Raw genomic sequence first — 20,006 nt, 5'->3', positions numbered from 1 at the left:
CCAAGTTCTTATACCAATTGATATACTATCACCAGCAATGTATAAGAGTGCCATTTCTCCCACAGATCTGATCATTTAAAAAAAGCCATTCTCATTTGCCCTTCTTACCATGGGTTACTTCATCCATGTCTGGACTAGTGACAGAATCTTTACCCCCAAAATCAGAGCTGCATTCAGATCTCAGGTCTTCGATTTTATTGGGAATATCCTCAGAGGTTGCACTTATGCCTTTAAAAAAAATAGTAAGAAATAAACACCAAGAACAACAGAATAACCACACAAAAAGTAAATGAAGTTTGGAGAAATTTAAACAGTCTCAAATTTCGAGTGTCTCAGTTCTGTACTGGTGAGATGTTTAATATTACATCCTTTATCCTACTATTGCTTAAACATACTTGATTTGGACAACATAATCAGAATTATCATGTGATAACTAAATACAGTAGCAGAGGCTACCAAGAACAGAGAAAAAGTTGTAGAGGGAACATACTACACAGACTGTTCACCAATTACTTCAAAGGCTCTATAAAAGTCACATATTAAGTTCTCGTAGATTTTAGGTCTCATAGAAATAATTTTGTTTCCTGGAAATTACTCAACTCTTAAATAAAACATCTCTTTAATATCAACTTTATAAATGGGGGCAGGGGAGGCAGCACACCGCAAATCCTTATTCCTTAAAACAAGACAGACATACCCGACACAACACTGAGGCCTGGTGTGCTGGGGCGGGAACTGACCTCCCTGACATCCGTATCATCAGATGTGCTACCCAGTCCAGAACAGCTCTCCAGTTCTTGCAGACGCTCTTCCTGCTTTAGGTCTGGGGCCTCTAAATAGAAGACACGAAGTATTACATTAGTGATTCTGTTAGCGTGCCACAGTTTCAGCTTTTGTGACCCAGATGACGAAAGCTACCAGGCCATGAATGAAATCAGTGTAAACAGATTTATAAGTCTGGACCAGCTACACAGTTAGTTAGACCAAGTGGTAGCAGAGTCAAGATTGTCAGTTCTGTCCCAATACAGGCCAGTTCATTGTGCACAGATGAATACTGTTTCCAGATCATTAATCTCATAAAGTATGCTGCTGGCTAAAATATAAACTGGACACTGGACAAGCGAATACAGTATGGTTGGCATTAAATCAACCACTTCCTAAAAACTCCTATGCATGCTCCACAGATGGTGAGCTAGACCCACTGTCTCTTTACGTAAAGGTTATTAGCATTTAACTGAATGCTTTAACATTATGAAGTACAGTCAAGGATCACTTAATTATTCTTGAGCCAAAGAAATCAGATAGAACATAATACAGATATATAGTTACTTATATCTGCATTCTAATAGTTCACATTTATTTGAAGACTTCAAAATCAAGAAAAGTTGAAATATAATGCATACGAAAAAACACAAAAGACTTCAAATACATTTATAATAATTCTGCACAGAATAATTCTCAGGACTCCAAAGTCTCAATTTCAATGTATTACAAAAATATATTAAACATCTTTTAAAGAGTTAAGTTCTCCCCTGCAATAAACCTAAACATGCTTACTGGGCACCCAACCACTTAGGATTTGAGCTGTGTTGCTATTTCTATCCTGTGAGGTCCCTCACGGAACCCTGATGAGTTATACTAACATTTGCTTCCAAAATAACTGAAGAGAGAGTCAGACAGCACCTACCATCTTAGCCTATGCCATCCAATGCTGCATTTTTTCTTAATGGATAGAAAATAACCTAAACTAATTTTTCATTTGGAATTCTCAATAAGTGATTGCCTCATACTTGTCAAATGCATATTTGACTAAATGTACATAAAATAGAAATTAAGATGCCTCACATTTAAAACTTCTGTGCAAATGAAAAAGTAGACAATGACAACACACTAACCTGAGTCACTTGGTAATACCTCTACACTCCAAGCTTCACTGGTTGTCTCTGATATGGTAGAACCAGTGCAGGGGTCAAGAAGCACTGACCCTGAACCTGGTAGGCACAGCAAACTGCCTAACATGTTCTCTGCTGCTGCACCTGTGTAACCGGTAGGGAGCAAAGGATTAATGGAAGATCCTGCTGGAAAGGGCAGGGACAACGGAGAAAGACCAAACACTAAGCTAAGAAAATCTTCTCTCTACTACCCACAAGAAAGAAGCCAAGGCAAGAATAATTTCAATCAATAACACAAATTTCTCACTTTGGTCACAGTGGTTCAGCTTCCTTTTCATCAGTTTCCTCCTATTCATCTTTTTCTCCACAGATAAAACACACATTACTAAGTCATTTCAACTAACTTTCACCTTGGTTTTACAACAAAGTTTATATGTGTCCCTAATATCTTTCTAAAATTTATAGTCCTATAAGGATTAAGAGGAGCTCTGGTAGCACAGTAGTTAAAAGCACTCGGCTGCTAACCAAAATGTCAGCAGTTCAAATCCACCAGCCACTCTGTGGGAGAAAGACGCGGCAGTCTGCTTCCGTAAACATTTACAGTTGGAAACTCTATGGGGCAGTTCTACTCTGTCTTATAGGCTCACTGTGAGTCTGAAACAAGTTGATGGCAATGGGGTTTTGACAAAAATTAAAAACACTCAGACAGATTTAACCTCAGAGAGTTATACTGGCCAAATATGCTATCTTCCAGCACATTAGCCACATACTCAGAGCAATAAAACATATTTGCAGTAAAATACACACCTCCTCTAGAGTGTTCATTCAACTGCAAATACAGTCTATTGTTCAAATACAGCCACTGCCAGAAAAAATATTACTTTGACATCCGGAACAAAGTAATGTAAAACCAATTACTATTTACACCACTTAAAAATACAAATACCAAAAACCAAACCCAGTGCCATCGAGTCAATTCCGACTCATAGCGACCTATAGGACAGAGGAGAACTGCCCCACAGAGTTTCCAAGGAACACCTGGCGGATTCGAACTGCCGAACCTTTGGTTAGCAGCCGTAGCTCTTAACCACTATGCCACCAGGGTTTCCAAAAATACAAATAGAAAGGATTAAACATTAGTGTACACGTGCATTAAAAATACCCACACTCAGGCTGCTCTACTACTTCCGATTAGGCTCAATAAAAAATGATTGTACTTCAGGGCATGAAAAGTTTTGGAAAAAAATTATTGGTAAAAGTTACCTTTTAAAGATATATCGTGCACTAATTACAAATAAAATTATTGGTAAAAGTTACCTTTTAAAGATATATCATGCACTAATTACAAATAAAATAACGTCTAGAATTTGCCTAAATATAATGGGGGGAGGGGAGAAAAGGGTAGTGGGTGGCAGTAAAGATGAAACAAAATGGCCATGTGTGGCTGTAGCTGCTGAAGCTGAGTGATGGGCAAAATAGGCTCATTATAGTATTCTTTCTTTTATTTGTTTGCAAATTTGCATGATTTAAAATGGAAATCAAGGTGGTGGTTACAAAACTGCCAAACCCTTTCAGTACTCATAGAACAGTACCCTGAAAAGGTTGTGAATTTTAATTTAAATTATATCTCAACAAACTTGACATAAAAAAAGAAAAAAATTGGCTACCCTTTGGAACAGAATTAATCTTTTCAGAGATGAGTTAATATTTTTAGGGAACTTTTAGTATCATGTTATGCCAAAAGATTTTATGGCTATAATCTGCAAGAATTTTCATCTTAAGGTAAGGCATTCAGTCTCAAAAGGAGAATATGCTAATCATAGACAGACTAAGAACATACACTATACCCTGCAGACAAGACTTGATCAAAAGCTAACTGGAAGGATTGGTTTTCCTTTCTTTTTTGGATGGGAGGGGAGTGTTAAATGGAAAAAGGAAGAACACTATATTTAAGTACAAAAATGCCTTGCTACATACAGTTATCATAGGCTCCCCACTGGTGCTAATACGTACACCATGTTTGTCAAAGCACTCAAGCTGCACTTCATGAAGCGTCAGTGGATATATGAGTATCTAAACAGCAATCTTCCAAAGACATTAAATGGCAGTTACCTGCAATTTCCTGCAAGCGATCTTCATCAATGTTAGGGTCAAAGTCACTTCCCAAGACATCTGTACTCCAAGTCTCACTCACTGTTTCTGATATGTCCCTATCATCTGTTAGGCCCATCATATCACGAATTTCAAACTTCCTTAGCTTATCATCAAGATTATCTTGTGTTGTGGCTGCCAAAATCAAAATCAAACACTTTAAAAAGGTAGCATAGCTATGACTTTTTAATCAACTTTAAAGAACTTTATGTTTTTGAATTTCAAGTTACATGTTTTATCATTAACATTGGACACTAAGTACTGAATTATTTCCTCATGGATGCATCCATCTCTGAACATATGTACTCCCCCTTACAGCAGATTAACTGGGGCTGTTGATGTAATCAATTATCTCCCTGTATCCACTTCCTTTGCAGGGTGACTCTGAAGCTCGTCCCAATAACAGATGGGATATATCTCCCTTCTCTTTGAATCTGCACTGGCCTTGTATCTTGCTTTGGTCACCAGGGTGAGGAGGAAGTGTACTAACTGTGAGCCTAGACCTCAAGAGACCTTATAAACTTCTGCTTTCTCTCACTCCTGCTTCTCCCATGAGAACAAGCCTAAATTAGCCTGCTGGAGAATGAGGGATCCCATGGAACAAAGTCAAGGTCATCTTAGAAGAGCCAGACTCCTGCAGACCAGCTGACCCCCAGTCAAGTTTAGCAGTTCTCCCTACCTGACCACTGGTAACCACAAATACATGAATGAGCTCAGTCAAAATCAGAAGAATCACCCAACTGACCCATAGACTTGAGAGCGAAAATAAATGTTTATTGTTTTAAATCGCTAATATCTGGGGTGGTTTGTTATGTAGCATTACTGCGGCAATAGTTAACTGATAAACTCATATTAAAGGAGAATAGTAATAATTTTCAACTGACTTGGATACCTACCCCTCACCATTCTAGAGTTTTTCTCTCTTCCATTGACCAGTGAGAAGCAGTCTGCAACTTGCCTCAATTCACTTCTTGTTTCTCAAAGCGTGAGAATCACCTAGATGGCTTGTTAAAAAGGTGATATCCCTTCAACTTTTGTCTTAAACCAATATATTATTTTAGGTTTCTCTGTTATTTGCAGCAAATTTAATCCTAACTGATACACTGATAAACCAATCCAAAAAAGCATTATTTTTATTCAAGCCATAAACACTCCAAAGGCAATACTCTTTTCCTTTCTAAAAATGGGCCGAAAGAGAATTTTTAGAAGTGAGACTTGAGAAATGGCATTTAAAAAAACCCTCTAGGTAATTTTTATACACAGTAAAGTCTACTAGCAGAAAGGTTGGTGGTTCGAACTCTCCCAGAGTGGCCTTGGAAGATAGGCCTGGTGATCTGCTTCCAAAAGGTCACAGTCTTAAAAATCCTATGGAGCAGTTCCGCCCTGCACACAATTGGTCGCCATAAGTAGGAATCAACTTGATGGCAACTAATAACAAAGTCTAAGAATCACTGCCTCAAATCCTGTTGCCCTCACCATTCTCTTGAAGGCCACCAATGGTATTTAAATAAACAAATCCAAAGAACTTTTTCAAATTAATCTTCCTAAAGCACAGGATGATATCACCTTTACCCCCTCATCCTCAGCGAACCAAAAACTTTCAATGGCTTCTGGCTTGCTACTAAAACACAGACTTCTTTCTCTCTACAGTAGGGATCCACCAAGTTTTTCAATCCTTAACTCTCTCCTTATTCTCCTAATGGATAGTTCCTGAGTAAGTACTATGGTTTCCCACCTCTGTGACTTGGCTTATATTATTACTTCACCTAGAATGACCTCTCTCCAATTCTGCCAGCCCAATGCCAGCCAGTCATTAAGGCTAGTATTTCTCCCAGTAAGCTTTCTCTTACATTTTCAACCACAAGTACCTGTCACTGAGAACTGCCAAAGCACTTTTATAACACTTTTAATAATTTGTATACCATTCCCAATTCTACTGCAAGTTCCTTGAGCCCTGAGTATTTATCCTTGCATCCCTTAATTACTATACAACTGAAATATCAAATATTACAGAATTTAAAGTAATATTTGTTAATTATTCTATGTAATTTAAGCCTAAACAATTCACTTACCAACTAAACACATTTTTAAGAACTGAAGAAACTATAAATAAATGCAAGTTTAATGGTCTTTATATAGCTAAATTTATTCTCTTATTGAATATAGCCAATTTACATGCAAGCACACTGTTTATTTTACAACCAGGTAAATTCTCTGCTACTTGAGCAACTGTGTTCAACTTCACTTTACCTTGTTCATGTTCTAATAGCTGTAGAGCTTCAACTCCATTACTCCCAGAAGGTCCTGCTCCAAGTTCTGATACAGACTCTCCTTCCAGGTCTAGAGAGGACACTGAATTGGAGCGATTTGAAGGACCTAGAGAAATGTTTTTACTGTGAGTAATTGTTTTAAAACAGTCATGAGCCACCATCAATTTTTCATGCTTTGAACAGAGACTAAAGACTAACTAAAGTGCTTTTAATACGACATTTGTGCCTTAAAAACATATATGTCTACACATTGCTAAGTGAAAGAAGACAGTCTGAAACTATAAGCCATTTTGGAAAAGGCAAAACTATAGAGACAGTGAAAAGATCAGTGGCTACCAAGGGTTCAGAGGGCAGGTGGGGAGGTATGAACAGGTGGAACACAGGGCATTTTTAGGGCAGTGAAACTATTCTGTATGATATTATAATGGTGGATACGTGATAATTATGCATTTGTCAAAACCCATACAACTGTACAAGAGGGTGACTTTAGTTAATAATAATGTATCAATATCATATAATCAACTGTATCAAACATACCACACTAATCCAAGATGAGGGACCCTGGTGGTGCAGTGGTTAAGAGCTCACCCTGCTAACCAAAAGGGGTTGATAGTTCGAATCCACCAGCTGCTCCTTGGAAATCCTATGGGGCAGTTCTACTCTTTTCTACAGGGTCGCTCTGAGTCAGAATTGACCTGACAGCAATGGGTTTGGTTTGGTTTTTGGTTTAATGCAGGGACGTTGTTAACAGGGGAAACTATGTATGTGGGGTGAGGGGAAAGGGATCATATGGAAACTGTGTATATTCTGTACAACTCTTCTGTAAACCTAAGACTGCTCTAAAAAATAAAGTCTATTTAAAAAATATATATGTATGTTTAAGTGTATGTGTGTGTAATACACACACACACACGTTCTTTGAGCCTGCAATTCTGTTTCTAGGAATTTATTCTAAGGAAATATTCAAAAATTAATCTAAGGTTGCTCACTGCAGGGTTTCTTATAATATCTGCAAAGTAGCAGCAATCTAAATGTTTAATCATAGAAAAATGATTAAATAAATTATGATATCTCCATGTGAAGGTAAAGAAAACAGTCATTAAAAACCTTGTTATTTAAGAATGTTAAATTACCAAAGGAAATAATGTTATACTGCTACACAAAACAAAAAAAGATTATAAAAAGTATAAGCTGAATTTTGCTATAAATATACCAAAATGTTAACTGCTATTACCAGAATGGTGAGATTACAGATGATTCAGTTTCTTTACCGCATTTTTTGGAATGAAAATATTTAGTTACGTGTTTTTTTTTTAAAAAGTTAGATAAAAGGAAAAGTTATTACATTTCATGTTTATTTTTAAATGTCAGTAAATGCAAACCTTTTCCATTAAAAAAAAAAATGTGTTGTAGTACATGGAATGACATATTCTCACTTCACAGTCTTGGCTTTTAATTTTCTTTCCTATTTCCATTTTCAATGCTTGTTTCTATTTCATAAAGTTGTGAGAATATGTGAAGAAAGAAATACAGATCATTAAAAACTATACACAACATTCTGAAATACTTGTGAGTCTATCTTTTTCCATTTAAACATGCATTATATCCCTCTAAAGGAGCTCTATAAGCTTTGGTGTATATTAATTCTGGAGACACAAAACCCGGTGATGTTCTATTTAAGTCTCAATGATGACTTACATCCTCTCCATTTTATAGCATCCAAGGTCTCCTACAATCTTAATTTTAGTCAAATAACAATCTTTACAGCCAAATGTTCAAGCTCCTTAGAGGAAAATTTCATTACTCTCCTCAGTGAGAGGTATAGATGGCCTAATTATAATTTATAAGGCTCCTTTAAAGAACACACAACAAATACTACTTGAATCACACAACTCCTTGAATGAAGTAACCCTTCACCTTCAGATATTCCTTCCAGATTATCACTGCAGAGGGAAAAGCGCAAGGTTTTATCAGGTTTACCGTGGAGTTTGTTTTCATCAACAGGGACATCTCCTTGCCCTCCATCAGAAAGTTGCATATTTAGGACCTGAAAAACAAATACCAATAGTTTATCACAACTGAAAGATTACTGATAAGAAAATAAACCACAGCAAATCCATATTTAAGTTCTTTTTAATCTTAAATTATCAGTATTAACTAAAACCAACTTATAAGGTTCTATTCAAGCTTCTTAAGTACCCCTGGAATAAAAGAATATCAGTTACAATAACTGAATCTATGCCTTTCAATCGCCCTTCCAGTGTTAGGGAGGCCCTGGGCAGTGCTTGACTGCTAACAGAATGGTTGGTGGTTTGAGTCCACCCAGAGGCACAATATGTTGAGTGAAATAAGTCAGTCACAAAAAGACAAATATTATATGATCCCACTTACATGAAATATCTAGAATATCAACTACACAGAAATCAAAGTTTGTTAGTGATTACCAAGGATGGGCAGGAAAGAGGGGGAAAGGAAGACAGAACTCCTGAGGGACACTGAGCTTCTGTCAAGGATGATGGTAAAATTCAAAGCAGTTAATGGTGATGGTTGAACAACATGATGAACGTATTTAATGTCACCAAACTGAACATATTAAGACTGTTGAAATTACATTCCAGAGTTCTGAAAAAGTTGACTCTGGCAGTTTCTGCCAACTTACTCAATACTTTCATGGTGTCACGATGGAGTTTTGGAGTTCCCTATTCCACTATTCACTTTGAGAGTCCTCTTCCCTACTAGCCATACCACAGTCCCCAACACAGCTTTACCCACCACCATCGCCACTTTATCAACCACTATTAACTGGCTTCTTCTTCCCAAGCCAGGAATGAGTTTTCTTGAATGATAATCAATCACTGTTGAGTATAAGATGCTGCTTCTTTTTCAGGAGGTCACAATCTATGAGAAGGGGCCCCCACTTTTAGATAACCAAGATTTCTTCTTTTGCCTCTGTCCCAATCTCTTCTGTTTAAAAGTATCTCGAAACTGATTCCCATGCTGCTACTCCTACTTCTTCAAAATATTTTACTTCTTAGTTTTCTTCTCAGTTATCTCTTCCATTTCCTCCTGACCAGCCAAAGGATAGAAAAGTTACTTCTCAAGTAATTTCGGCCCTTCCTAAAGCAGGAATATGACTAAAAAGAAAATAAACACAAAACACTTCCTACAGGTCACTGGAAGAGTTCCTTCAACTTCCATACCACAACTTCCTGGCTTTCTATCTCTTCTACTACTACTAGGAAAATTCCTTTTGGTGTAGACCTGCTCACCAGCTTCAGTGACACAGGTGTATTAATGCAAAGGGCTTCCAGTGCTGTCCGTAGGGAGTTTAGTGTTTGATGGTATGGCATAGTAGGCTCCTTGAAGATAATGAAGAATATGCATTAAAGCATATTAATTTATAGAAGCAAGTGATCACTAATTAGGAAAAAACATTCTAAATCTCTTAGCATTGATGGCTACAAGTTAAATGCAACAATTCATTCATACCTCATTTTCTGACATCATTCCTGGAGTAAGCTGGGGACCTGTCCCTAAGGAAATGACCAAGACCTCTTCTGGCTGTACCTCCTGGATGGTTTCTTGAGATGATCCCTCATGATCCATATGCTGGTCCATTAGCATATTGGTGCGGCTTCTACTCCGAGTTGCTAATAAAATTTTTCAAATAAAATAATTTAGAGAAAAAGACAAAATGAAGAAAATGGCACACTAAATTCAAAAACGTATTTTCTATTCTAAAAACATTTGCGCATGCACAAAAAAAAGTGGTGAAAATGTGGATTTAAAAAAAAAAAGACTAGCTCTTCCCAGTTCCTCTACTGTTGTTGACTAATACAGGTTCTTCTTCAAAACTGATTATCGGAAACAACGCTCCAAGTCCACCTGATGGGGGCGCCACACAGATGGTCACACCAGCAGAACAGCAAACACATCCCAATCAACTGAAGACTTGGGGCGACAAGGAAAGCATCCTCTCATTTCTTACATTCTCAAATATCTTTCCCGTAAGATGATTTAACTGCCATGGGTCTCCCATGTTAATAACTGAACTCATAAGCACAAGAAAATTTCGTATGGAAATCTAATGGGCATGTAAATGATAACTAGGCAACTGCTGACAAAGCCAAAATACATTTTGAAACCCATTTTTTCCTCTTGAAATTTTTAAATCTCTTTCCACAGATGCAGAAGAATAGATTTCCCTATGTTCAAATATGAGGTCCCTTCCGCTTTATGGAAGTATCCTAAATTAATAAAGGATCTTCTGGTTTTTCCCTCTTCCTGTAAATGTTTTTTCTTGTTTCTGAAGATCCATCCTACAGATCTTTTAAGAACTTTTGGACACTTAGTATCTTCTGAAGGTTTAGCTAGTTTGTGACAATTTTCGATTTTCTTTCAGGTTGAATAAAATTCAATACAACTAGAATAAAAAGAAATTCTATTTCCATGTAGAATTATCAGAAGTATAAAGTAAAAATACTCCAGAGTAACAAAAGTTTTTCAACTTCACTTTGAGCAAAAGCTGACTTATTTCAAGACGAGAGAAATCAGAAATGTAAGCAACCATCTTCCTTCCACAATACTGTGCATCTATTTGTCAATCATTTTTAGTTTCAATATTCAGAACACGTACCAATTTCTAAGTCTAAAGCAAGCCCACTCATGCTTTTATTTGCTGGCCCTCACTCTTCTACTGAATTGTGAACTTAAATTCAACTTCATGAACAGGTACATGAATCTTAAGTAACAAACTTTGTAACTCTATAAAAATGCATGTAATCAAATTTTACATAGCAATTTACATAAAGCAAAAGCAACATGCATATGAAGCACAATTTTATAAGCTATTTCTTAAATATGTACGAAGAGCAAGAACAGCCTATTACCCACCAAATGGGGTTACTAGAGTAATATGAGCAGTAAGATTGGTGGCTGAGGAATCCCAGGCAGTAATGGCTGCTAACTGTTGTCCTGGGTTACGAAAGCATTAAACAGAAAGAAAATCAACCCTTTGAACAATGGATACATTTTTAAAAATATGAAATAAATGTAATGACCAGGTCAAATGACTACACAAAACAATACTCAGTAAACATTTGAAATTTACTTTCCATTAGAATCATATTTAATGACACTTCTTGGTGACAGAAAATTAAAGAATATATAGCAGTGAAACATGAGGGGAAAAAATCCCTGGCATAACAAAAATCATTTATGTTAACAGGTTGCAAATATCCTATAATACTGAAAAACCACTGAGCGTAAAACTTTATTTTTTCTATTTTTAAGTCTGAAAATTCACATTTTGGGATGATGAAAACCAAAGACTTGTAGTCCTGTGAGGCCACATTTCTGTTGATGATAAAATTACGTATTATATTAAATGTAAACTAAATTAATTTTAAGAAACTGACAGTTCTTAATAAAGAAGTTCATGGAAGTTGAAAAATGAAACCTTCCTCTTCAAAATTACTAAAATTCAGTAACTATGCACGTTCACTAACTGGCTGAGCTCCTAATTAAGAAATGAGCACTGCTCCCTTAACCCAAACACTCTCTCCCTGTCTTGTTTTAACTCCCATTCATCCTTCAAGAAAAATACAGGCTTCTCCTACTCCAGAATCCTCCTAATACCACCACCACCTGGCTAAGTTAGCTGTCCTCATAGCACACTGTGTGCTTACTTCCATCAGAACACTCAGCACACCGAAGCCTACTGGTCTCTTCTTGTTCTCCCCAACTAGACCAGGAGCAACTAACTTGAGAGGAGGGGCATGTACTAATGGTCTTTATATCCTCAGTGTCTAGCACAGTGTCTCACCTGCAAGGTAATGATTACACCCACCCTCACAGGATTTCTGTGTGGATTAAACGGAACATTTACAAAGTGCCTATCCAGTGTGTGGTACATACTATATGCTCATTTTTTGCATATATACAGAGAGATAATAGATGTTTTAAAATTCTAATTGAACCTAAATCTTAAATAAATTAATGAATTTGACAAAACATAATGAAATTTCTACTTTATTTTATAGTAACATTAAGATATTGTCATTCAGTTGATAAAAGATTAATTATAATAGTGGAAAAATAGTAACTGTATTTTTCACTTTATTGATGGAAACTTCTAAAATAGTATGATTTTATTATACTATTATTAGATTAATATTACTTAGAACTTTGTCGAAAGCAGAGGGCTACGTAATTTTAAAAACTGCTATAAGGAATGACATTTTCAAAATTTTCCAAGACTCTAAGATATAAACAAAGTGTACTGTAAGTGGCATGATTTCAGTTAGTTATAAGATATACATCTAGATAAAACTGAAGTCTACTGACAAATCTTAACTAATATGGTGGGATTTTTGAAAACTGAATCGTCATTAGAAAGCCAAAGGGAAAGACTTCCAAATTATTAAAAACCATATTCTAAAACACTAAACAATAACAACAGCTAATGAAGAAATATTAAATTTAAGAGAAAGCCCCAATATAAGAAATTCTCTTTACCTATAGGTAATCGATTCTTTTTATTTGCTGGAGTGGTTGCTGGAGACAGCTGAAGAGTATTATAGGGAGTCATTTCCAAACTACTGCTTTTTCCTGGCTTCGCCTGGGGTAGATTTGCCAATAAATTGTCAAGAGCCATTCTATCTTCTCTCAGTTGATCTCCAGACATCACACTCTTCATAAAATTCACCTGACAAAGTGGAAGACTATTAGCTAACAAAATCAAATTTTCAAACACAATATATATTTCTCACACAATGTACTCATCTATGACTCTGCCCATGCTTAGCTAAGTAACTTCGGAGAAAATCTTATTAAAGAATAAGACATTACCAGAGTAATAAGCTGACTATAGGTTATATAAACCACAGTTCTGCTCAACCCTTCCAGAAGATTAACGGAGGACATTGGAGGGGTCTCCACTGCACGACCCCCAATGACAACATCAAGGAAAGCAGCAACACAACTCTGTTAAAAAAAGGACAAGATCGCAGTAAAATAATGGAACAAAGTTTCTGATTAAGGTGGACAAGCATGCAAAAAGTTTTACTTCCTGAAAACTCAACATTAGAAAAAAATTTAAATCTCTTATGTACTGATATAGAACAATCTCCAAGATATTCTGGTAAGTAAAGAGCAGTGTGCACATATCCTGTCATTTTGAAAAGAGACAGGTTGGGTGAGTGGGAGAATACGTATAGGAATTTGCTTGCACATCTATATATATATAGATAAGTAGATATAGATCTCTGAAGGATAGACAAAACACAGGTAACATCAAAAACCTTTTGAGGAGGAAATAAAGGTTGGAGATCAGAGATGGAAGGGAAACTTCACTGTGTAACTTTGAATTTTAAGCCAGACTGAATGTACTGCCTACTCAAAAATGATCAATTAAACTTATTTAAACTAATCGAACAATGCCATAAATGTTAACTTACAAAATACGCTTAAAATTATATAATTATTGCTGGTTCATATACCTATAGGTTTGATTTATTGATATTTTTAAAATCAAACTTCTAAAAATAATCTTAATAGCTCTTTGATTTGCATTACAGAGGCATCTCCATACTCTTTATATAAGTGAGCGTTAGTAATCTTTTGTGACTTCTTCCTTTAAATGTTGCTGATCCAACCTAGTATTCACCACAGCTATATAAAGGGTAAATGAAAAGAACTTTAGTTCTTACTTTGTCAAATTTCCCAAGGCTGCCTTTTGTCCGGGGGTCTCCCTCTTCAGAACCAGTCATTGCCAATTGCTGCAAAAGGCGGCCAACCTGTAACCCAAAACAGCAGTAGGGAGACACAGGCTATAATGCTTACAAATTTTTCTTCTTTTCTATCTATTCTAAAAATCTGTTTCACAGTAAAATTCTTATCACCTAACCAGACACGTAAAATATGGGTCCCCCAAAAACGTATAGCTTACCTATGTTAGCTTTTACTATTTTTAGATTAAGACTTTAGAGAGTAAGTAGAAATTTTTGCTTATTGTCTTTAACATATTGTATCAGCATTAGAAAATAAAAAACATGTTTCTAATACTGTTCTTTTCATGTGTTCACAATTTTTTAATTAATTTGTAAAAGCTGACTTACTCGAACTACTATGACTTTTCCCTATGTAATTTATAAAGCACTTGAGGTAGATTTTTTTCTAAATTTAAAAGCAAATGATTCCTAAGGAATGCCAATTATTTGGTAAATACGAATTCTCAGAGCAAGTTCTTTACTGCCAAAAGTAAACTATTAAACCACTCTCTTTAAAGGATCTCTGCTGAACGTTAACATATAGTATTATCTTAATATCTGGGACAATTTCCCTTTTCACTCAGTTTGAAAATATATGATTCAACCTCCATTAGAATGACAAAAACTATAAATACATCATAAGAATAAACTGCTTCACAGATGATAAAATATTAAAACCTTTATCTCAGGGACTTCTATATAGTTAATCACTATAGTTAATGGATCATGAAAAACACTATTGCTTAAAAAAAAAAAAAATCCAAAGATGTAGTCTGTTCTGAATGAACTCAGTCTCTTCCTCACAGTATTTCTGGAGTATAAGCTATGATTAAGAGAGTCCCTTAAAAAAAAGTAACATGACTTCAGTAGTTCAGATGAGTATGAAATAAATGCCAACACAGATCTAAAAATCCTTGTGAAACTCTTAGATCCAAAAGTGTTCCAGATTTCAGAATTTGGAGATTTCAGACGGGTTATTTAGTGCTTATGTGTAACACATCCAGTAGGGTTGCACCCTGTAATCAAACATGTTAACGTTTCTGCAGCAACGCGTAAGTATTCACTAGCATAAATGGAGTAACAATTATAATTTAGCTTCATGTCAGGTTTTACTACCAAATGAGGTATAAAAGACACTCTGTTTTCAATCATTCTGGATTTTGAAATCATGGAAGGATTGTGGACTTATTCTAGAAAATCTAATCAACTGTACATTCAAGTATGTGAGGATTCCATATAAAAACTAAAATAAAATGTTCTATGACAGCAATATTTTAAAATCTCAGTACATTTGCTTTTATTTCTTAAGCAAATATTTAGGACAGTTTAAGGAAAGTAATGGTAGGAACATATATCATTATCATATCTTATGTTCCCACCCCCTGACCCATCGCCTGATTTTAAACTGAATGTCACATTAATAACAACTGCAACAGCATACCTGCATCAGGTTAAATCTTGCCACCTCATTAATAGGAGCATCAGAAATTATTCCATACTGTTCTGGATTGACAACTGCAGGACAAATGAAGCAAGCCAGGAGGAGATCAGTACACATTGCCCTGACCTCCCCAATTTCCAGTCTATCCACACAGGAGAGGGTTTTGTACATCTGTGACACAATCCACCTCAAACTATGTGGAAAGCAGTATGTGTTCTGTTTGAGATAACCAATAAATTTGTTGACCAAAGCCACTAGTTTGGCCTCATTGGAATCCACCATCTCTTGAACCTTCTGCCTGAATCTATCTGAGCCTTTCTCTCCGAAGAGTTTTTCCTGTTGAGATGGAGAGAACCTCTCAATTAGCTTGTTTGGATCTGTTTCCAGGTGATCTTCGTCTTCAACCAACAGCTGCATGATTGGCTCATGTAACGTAGCCGTGAGGAAAAGTTTGGCAGAAAACAGTCCTTCAGAAAAAAGTTTAAATAAGATGCTGAAGGCACAAGTTCCTCTCCTCAAAAGTCGTCTGGGGTTGTCACTTTCTTTAAGTTCAAATTCAATCAAGTATCGCAAAACCTGAAGGAGGTAGCTTTCATCTTCTTGCATAATGCAGTTGCCATAGAGGGAGGTAAAGACTGTGTAAATAACACTCTGTGTGTTCTCCTGATTAAGTTTCTCTCCTGCAACCAAAGAGGAGGCAATAAGACGAGGATTTTCCCTTAATCGGCTCAAGAATTCTCCATAAGCAGTCTCCTGAAATCCCAGTTGCTTATATCCATCAACGAACTGTGTATCTTCCAAAATCTTGGCATGTTGACAACATTCTGCAGGAGAAGCTTCAGCACTAAAAAAAAAAAAGCAAACAAGCTTAAATAATATTAATGATAATAATACATGTATACTATATCAAAACATGGAAATGTGAGTTGATTATAGTTTCAGCAATGAGATCACTCTGAATTGCTAAAATCTTTTCAAACAACAGCACCCGGATGTATAAAGAAAGGCAAAACAAAAAGTATAAAAGAGGACAAATTCCTCATACTAAATCAGTTTCAATGAAAAGCATCAAGTTGTAGATCATAACAACTATTGCCCAGAGCTGCACCCTTATTGATTAAATAAAAATTAGCTACAGTTAAAAACTGCTTATTTATGGACACAAGAAAGTTTACAAATATCCAAGTACTAAAAAATAATTTAAACTAAGTCCATATCAGGCATATTAGTTCCACCTTTCTCAACAGCAACCTGCCAGTATGTAATAGATATAAAATTATAATCCTTCAACACAGGCTTCTGACTTCTGGAAACAAATCCTAATAAAACAAGCCCAAAGAGGGGAAAAAAAACACAACTGTAACAATGTTCACGGCAGCATATTCTTTTTTCTCTTTAACTCTTTTATTGAGATAAAAATACAGCAAAGTACACAAGTCTCAGGCATTTGCTTGTCAATTTTTGCAAATGTATACACCCATGTAATCACCACTCAGATTAAAACACAGAACATTTTAATACCCAAAATGCTCCCTTGTGTCCCTTCCCAGTCTATACCACCTTCCCAAGAAGTAACCATTATTCTGACTTTTTTCATCAAAGATCAGTTCTGCCCATTTCTGAACTTCATATAAATTGAATCATACAGTATGTACTTGTTTGTGTCTGGTTTCTCTTCTCAACATTTTATCTTAGCACTACTATTCTTAGAGTTGAAAACTGCTTCTTGGAACAATGATGTATTAATACAATAAAATGTGTGGCTTCTAAAACTGAAAAACAGATACACAATATCAAAACATAGGAATATATGTATTAAATAATACTAGAAGAAAAGTAGAACACAAAATAATTTACTTTCTACAACAATAAAACATGCTATATATCCAAAGATACAAAACTAATTGGTGTGGAATAAATTGTTAACGCTTAAATGATAATCCTAACAGTGTTTAAATTAAAAAACAAAACAAACAATCTGTTTTATAAGCCAAGGTTTATCTGCATGTCCATTTAAACTATCTTAAGCACTTTGTTGGAAACAGATTTACTTTTAGTTAGCAGTTAGCGCAGAATTGTAGTGGCTCACAAAATTTAACACTTCAGAATCTTTTCTTTACCTGGTTATGATAAGCCGATCCAGATTAATTCTCTGTTGCTTAGCAATCCATGCTGTTCGATACAACTTCTCAGCTGTCTTAAGTACATCTGCATTGAGCCTCTGAATGAGCTGTTTCTCAGAGTTTACGTATAAGCGTTCCTGCTTGAGGTGATGAGCCAGAGTATGAATATCTAACTTCACCATCTTCAGATGTGGAAAAGGTACAGAGGCTGATCACTGGGAGTAGAAAGACAAATTAAAAAAATTTACGTCACTTGTTTTCCAAAATCAAAACAAGTAGAACACATTAAGAATTGGACTACATTTAGTACCACTGTTAACTCCAATTCTGAAATGGTCTATATATTTTTTATTACAGAAGTATTATAGGTTCACTAGAGAAAAATTAGAAATACAGATAAGCAAAAAATAAATAAATTAATTAAAGCTCCTATAAGACTAGTGGCCCCAGTGGCACAGCAGTAAGTGCATGTGTGGCTGCTAACTGAAAGGTCGGCAGTTCGAACCCACCAGCTACTCTGCAGGAGAAAGATGTGGCCGTCTGCTTCGGTAAAGATTTACAGCCTTGGAAACCCCATAGGACAGTTCTACTCTATCCTATAGGTCACTATGAATCGACTTGATGGCAACAGGTTTGGTTTTTTTTAAAAGACCAGTACTCTGAGATAGCCACTGTAAATGGCTTGTATATATCCTTCAAGCCAGTGTCTATTTGTCCTTCACTACAATTTTTCACAATGCAATTGATCAACATATCCTGTGGACTCTATCTTCAAAATACCTATCTCAAATTTGACTACTTCTCACCACCTCCATCACTAGTCCACTATCCTCTCACCTGGAGGTCTATAATCACCATCTCCTAACTGATCTCCCTGCTTGCTTTCTTGTACTTGTAAAGTCTGTTCTTGACACAGCAGTTAGAGGGATCCTTCAAACTTAAGTCAGATAACTTCATTCCCCTATTAGAAACCATCCAAAGGCATATTTTACACTTAGAATGAAATCTGAGGGTCCTGTATGAGCCATTCCAGCCTCATCTCCTACCATTCTATCCATGCTCAACAGCTCCAGACACGCTGGCCTCCTTAACTGTTCCTTTAAGAGGACAAGCACACTCCGCCCTCAAAGGCTGTGCATTTGCTGATCCATCTGTTTGGAAGGCTAGTTCCTCCACCTCATTCAGGTCTCTTGCTCAAATGTCTATTTAGAAAGGCCTTCTGAGACAACTCCTTTCTGAAATAGAAAATAGCACTTCCTATTCCCTCTTCCTTTTTTTTTTTTAAGCACTTACCCCTATCTAGCATTTTATTATAAATATCTATTTGCATGTTCATCATGCTTATTGTATGTCTCTCCTACTAAAATATATCTATTTGCATGTTCATCATGCTTATTGTATGTCTCTCCTACTAAAAGGCAGCAAGCACTACCAGGGCCAAAGGCTTGTCTGCTTTGCTCACTCACAGCTATATTTTCAGAGCCTAGGAGAGGGCCTGATTCACAATAGGAGTTGAATAAATATTTGCCAAGGGAATGAATGAAATCACATGATTCTTATTTATCTAATAGCTTAACAAACTGATATAAATTGCACACATGTTTTAAAGCATTACTATTTAAGCTATACCCTTGAACCTAGGATGCCTACCAAACCATGAATGTTTTATAATAAAAGCATGTGTGGGATAGAAAACAGAACACAATGTTGACAGCAGACAGTCATTAAACTAGAAAATTATTTCTCATTAAGAATTAAACATTATGGCAGCTGCTGGAAATATATTTTAAAGTCACTTTACTAAAATAGATAGATTTAACAATTTTTAATTGTTCGAGCTCAGCAATTCTATCTAACCTGAATTTAACTGCTTTCAAAAAACACTTTCTTGTACCTTATCAATTCCCTAGTAAACTATGCAAAACTTTTATTCTAAATCTCCTGCATTGTTAAGGTCCCCATATTACTCTCCTCTCAATCTACCAGTATGTCTGCTTCACTAAAATGATGCTCTATTGAATTAGTCACAAAAACATCTATTTGTATTCAAAAACCAAAAATTGGTGACGTGTGTATATATATACATACACACTCATATAATCTCATTAACTCAGCCTACAGAAAATGAGTACATGAGTTTGTAGATTTCTACGTGAGAACTCTAACACCCCTAGGGGGATCTAGTCCATAGGCTGAGAACAAAATTCTCACTCGGGTGGTTTTAATTATGAGTGGCATCATAATTAATCAAAACAATACTGAACATGAAGCAATGCTCTCGATCTTTAGCCATTAAAGAAATGCAAATCAAAACTACAATGAAATACCATCTCACCTCAACATTACTGGCACGAATCAAA

At 35.9% G+C, this 20,006-nt stretch overlaps 1 protein-coding gene across 4 annotated transcripts in view; it reads right to left on the bottom strand.

The window, feature by feature from the left end:
* The window catches only part of GAPVD1 (GTPase activating protein and VPS9 domains 1), a 65,006-nt gene that overhangs the window by 24,925 nt on the left and 20,075 nt on the right, over nt 1-20,006 (bottom strand). For 2 of the 4 annotated variants that reach the window (XM_049895358.1, XM_049895356.1), the window contains exons 2-13: nt 17,644-17,861; nt 15,524-16,367; nt 14,023-14,109; nt 13,163-13,297; nt 12,830-13,019; nt 9,803-9,963; nt 8,231-8,360; nt 6,294-6,419; nt 4,005-4,178; nt 1,896-2,036; nt 698-832; nt 109-228 (exon numbers count right to left, since the gene is read on the bottom strand). In XM_049895358.1, the coding sequence (XP_049751315.1) occupies nt 109-228; nt 698-832; nt 1,896-2,036; nt 4,005-4,178; nt 6,294-6,419; nt 8,231-8,360; nt 9,803-9,963; nt 12,830-13,019; nt 13,163-13,297; nt 14,023-14,109; nt 15,524-16,367; nt 17,644-17,828 (2,428 nt within the window). In that variant the 5' untranslated portion in view covers nt 17,829-17,861. The remainder of the gene's footprint in view (nt 1-108; nt 229-697; nt 833-1,895; nt 2,037-4,004; nt 4,179-6,293; nt 6,420-8,230; nt 8,361-9,802; nt 9,964-12,829; nt 13,020-13,162; nt 13,298-14,022; nt 14,110-15,523; nt 16,368-17,643; nt 17,862-20,006) is intronic. The other 2 variants (XM_049895357.1, XM_049895359.1) reach the window with 1 other exon arrangement.

The sequence above is a fragment of the Elephas maximus genome, chromosome 9 (assembly GCF_024166365.1).
Source record: "Elephas maximus indicus isolate mEleMax1 chromosome 9, mEleMax1 primary haplotype, whole genome shotgun sequence".
In the NCBI taxonomy this organism is placed as follows: domain Eukaryota; kingdom Metazoa; phylum Chordata; class Mammalia; order Proboscidea; family Elephantidae; genus Elephas; species Elephas maximus.
The sequence above is the reverse complement of the archived record's forward strand: the minus strand, read 5'-3'. Positions and strand labels throughout refer to the sequence as shown.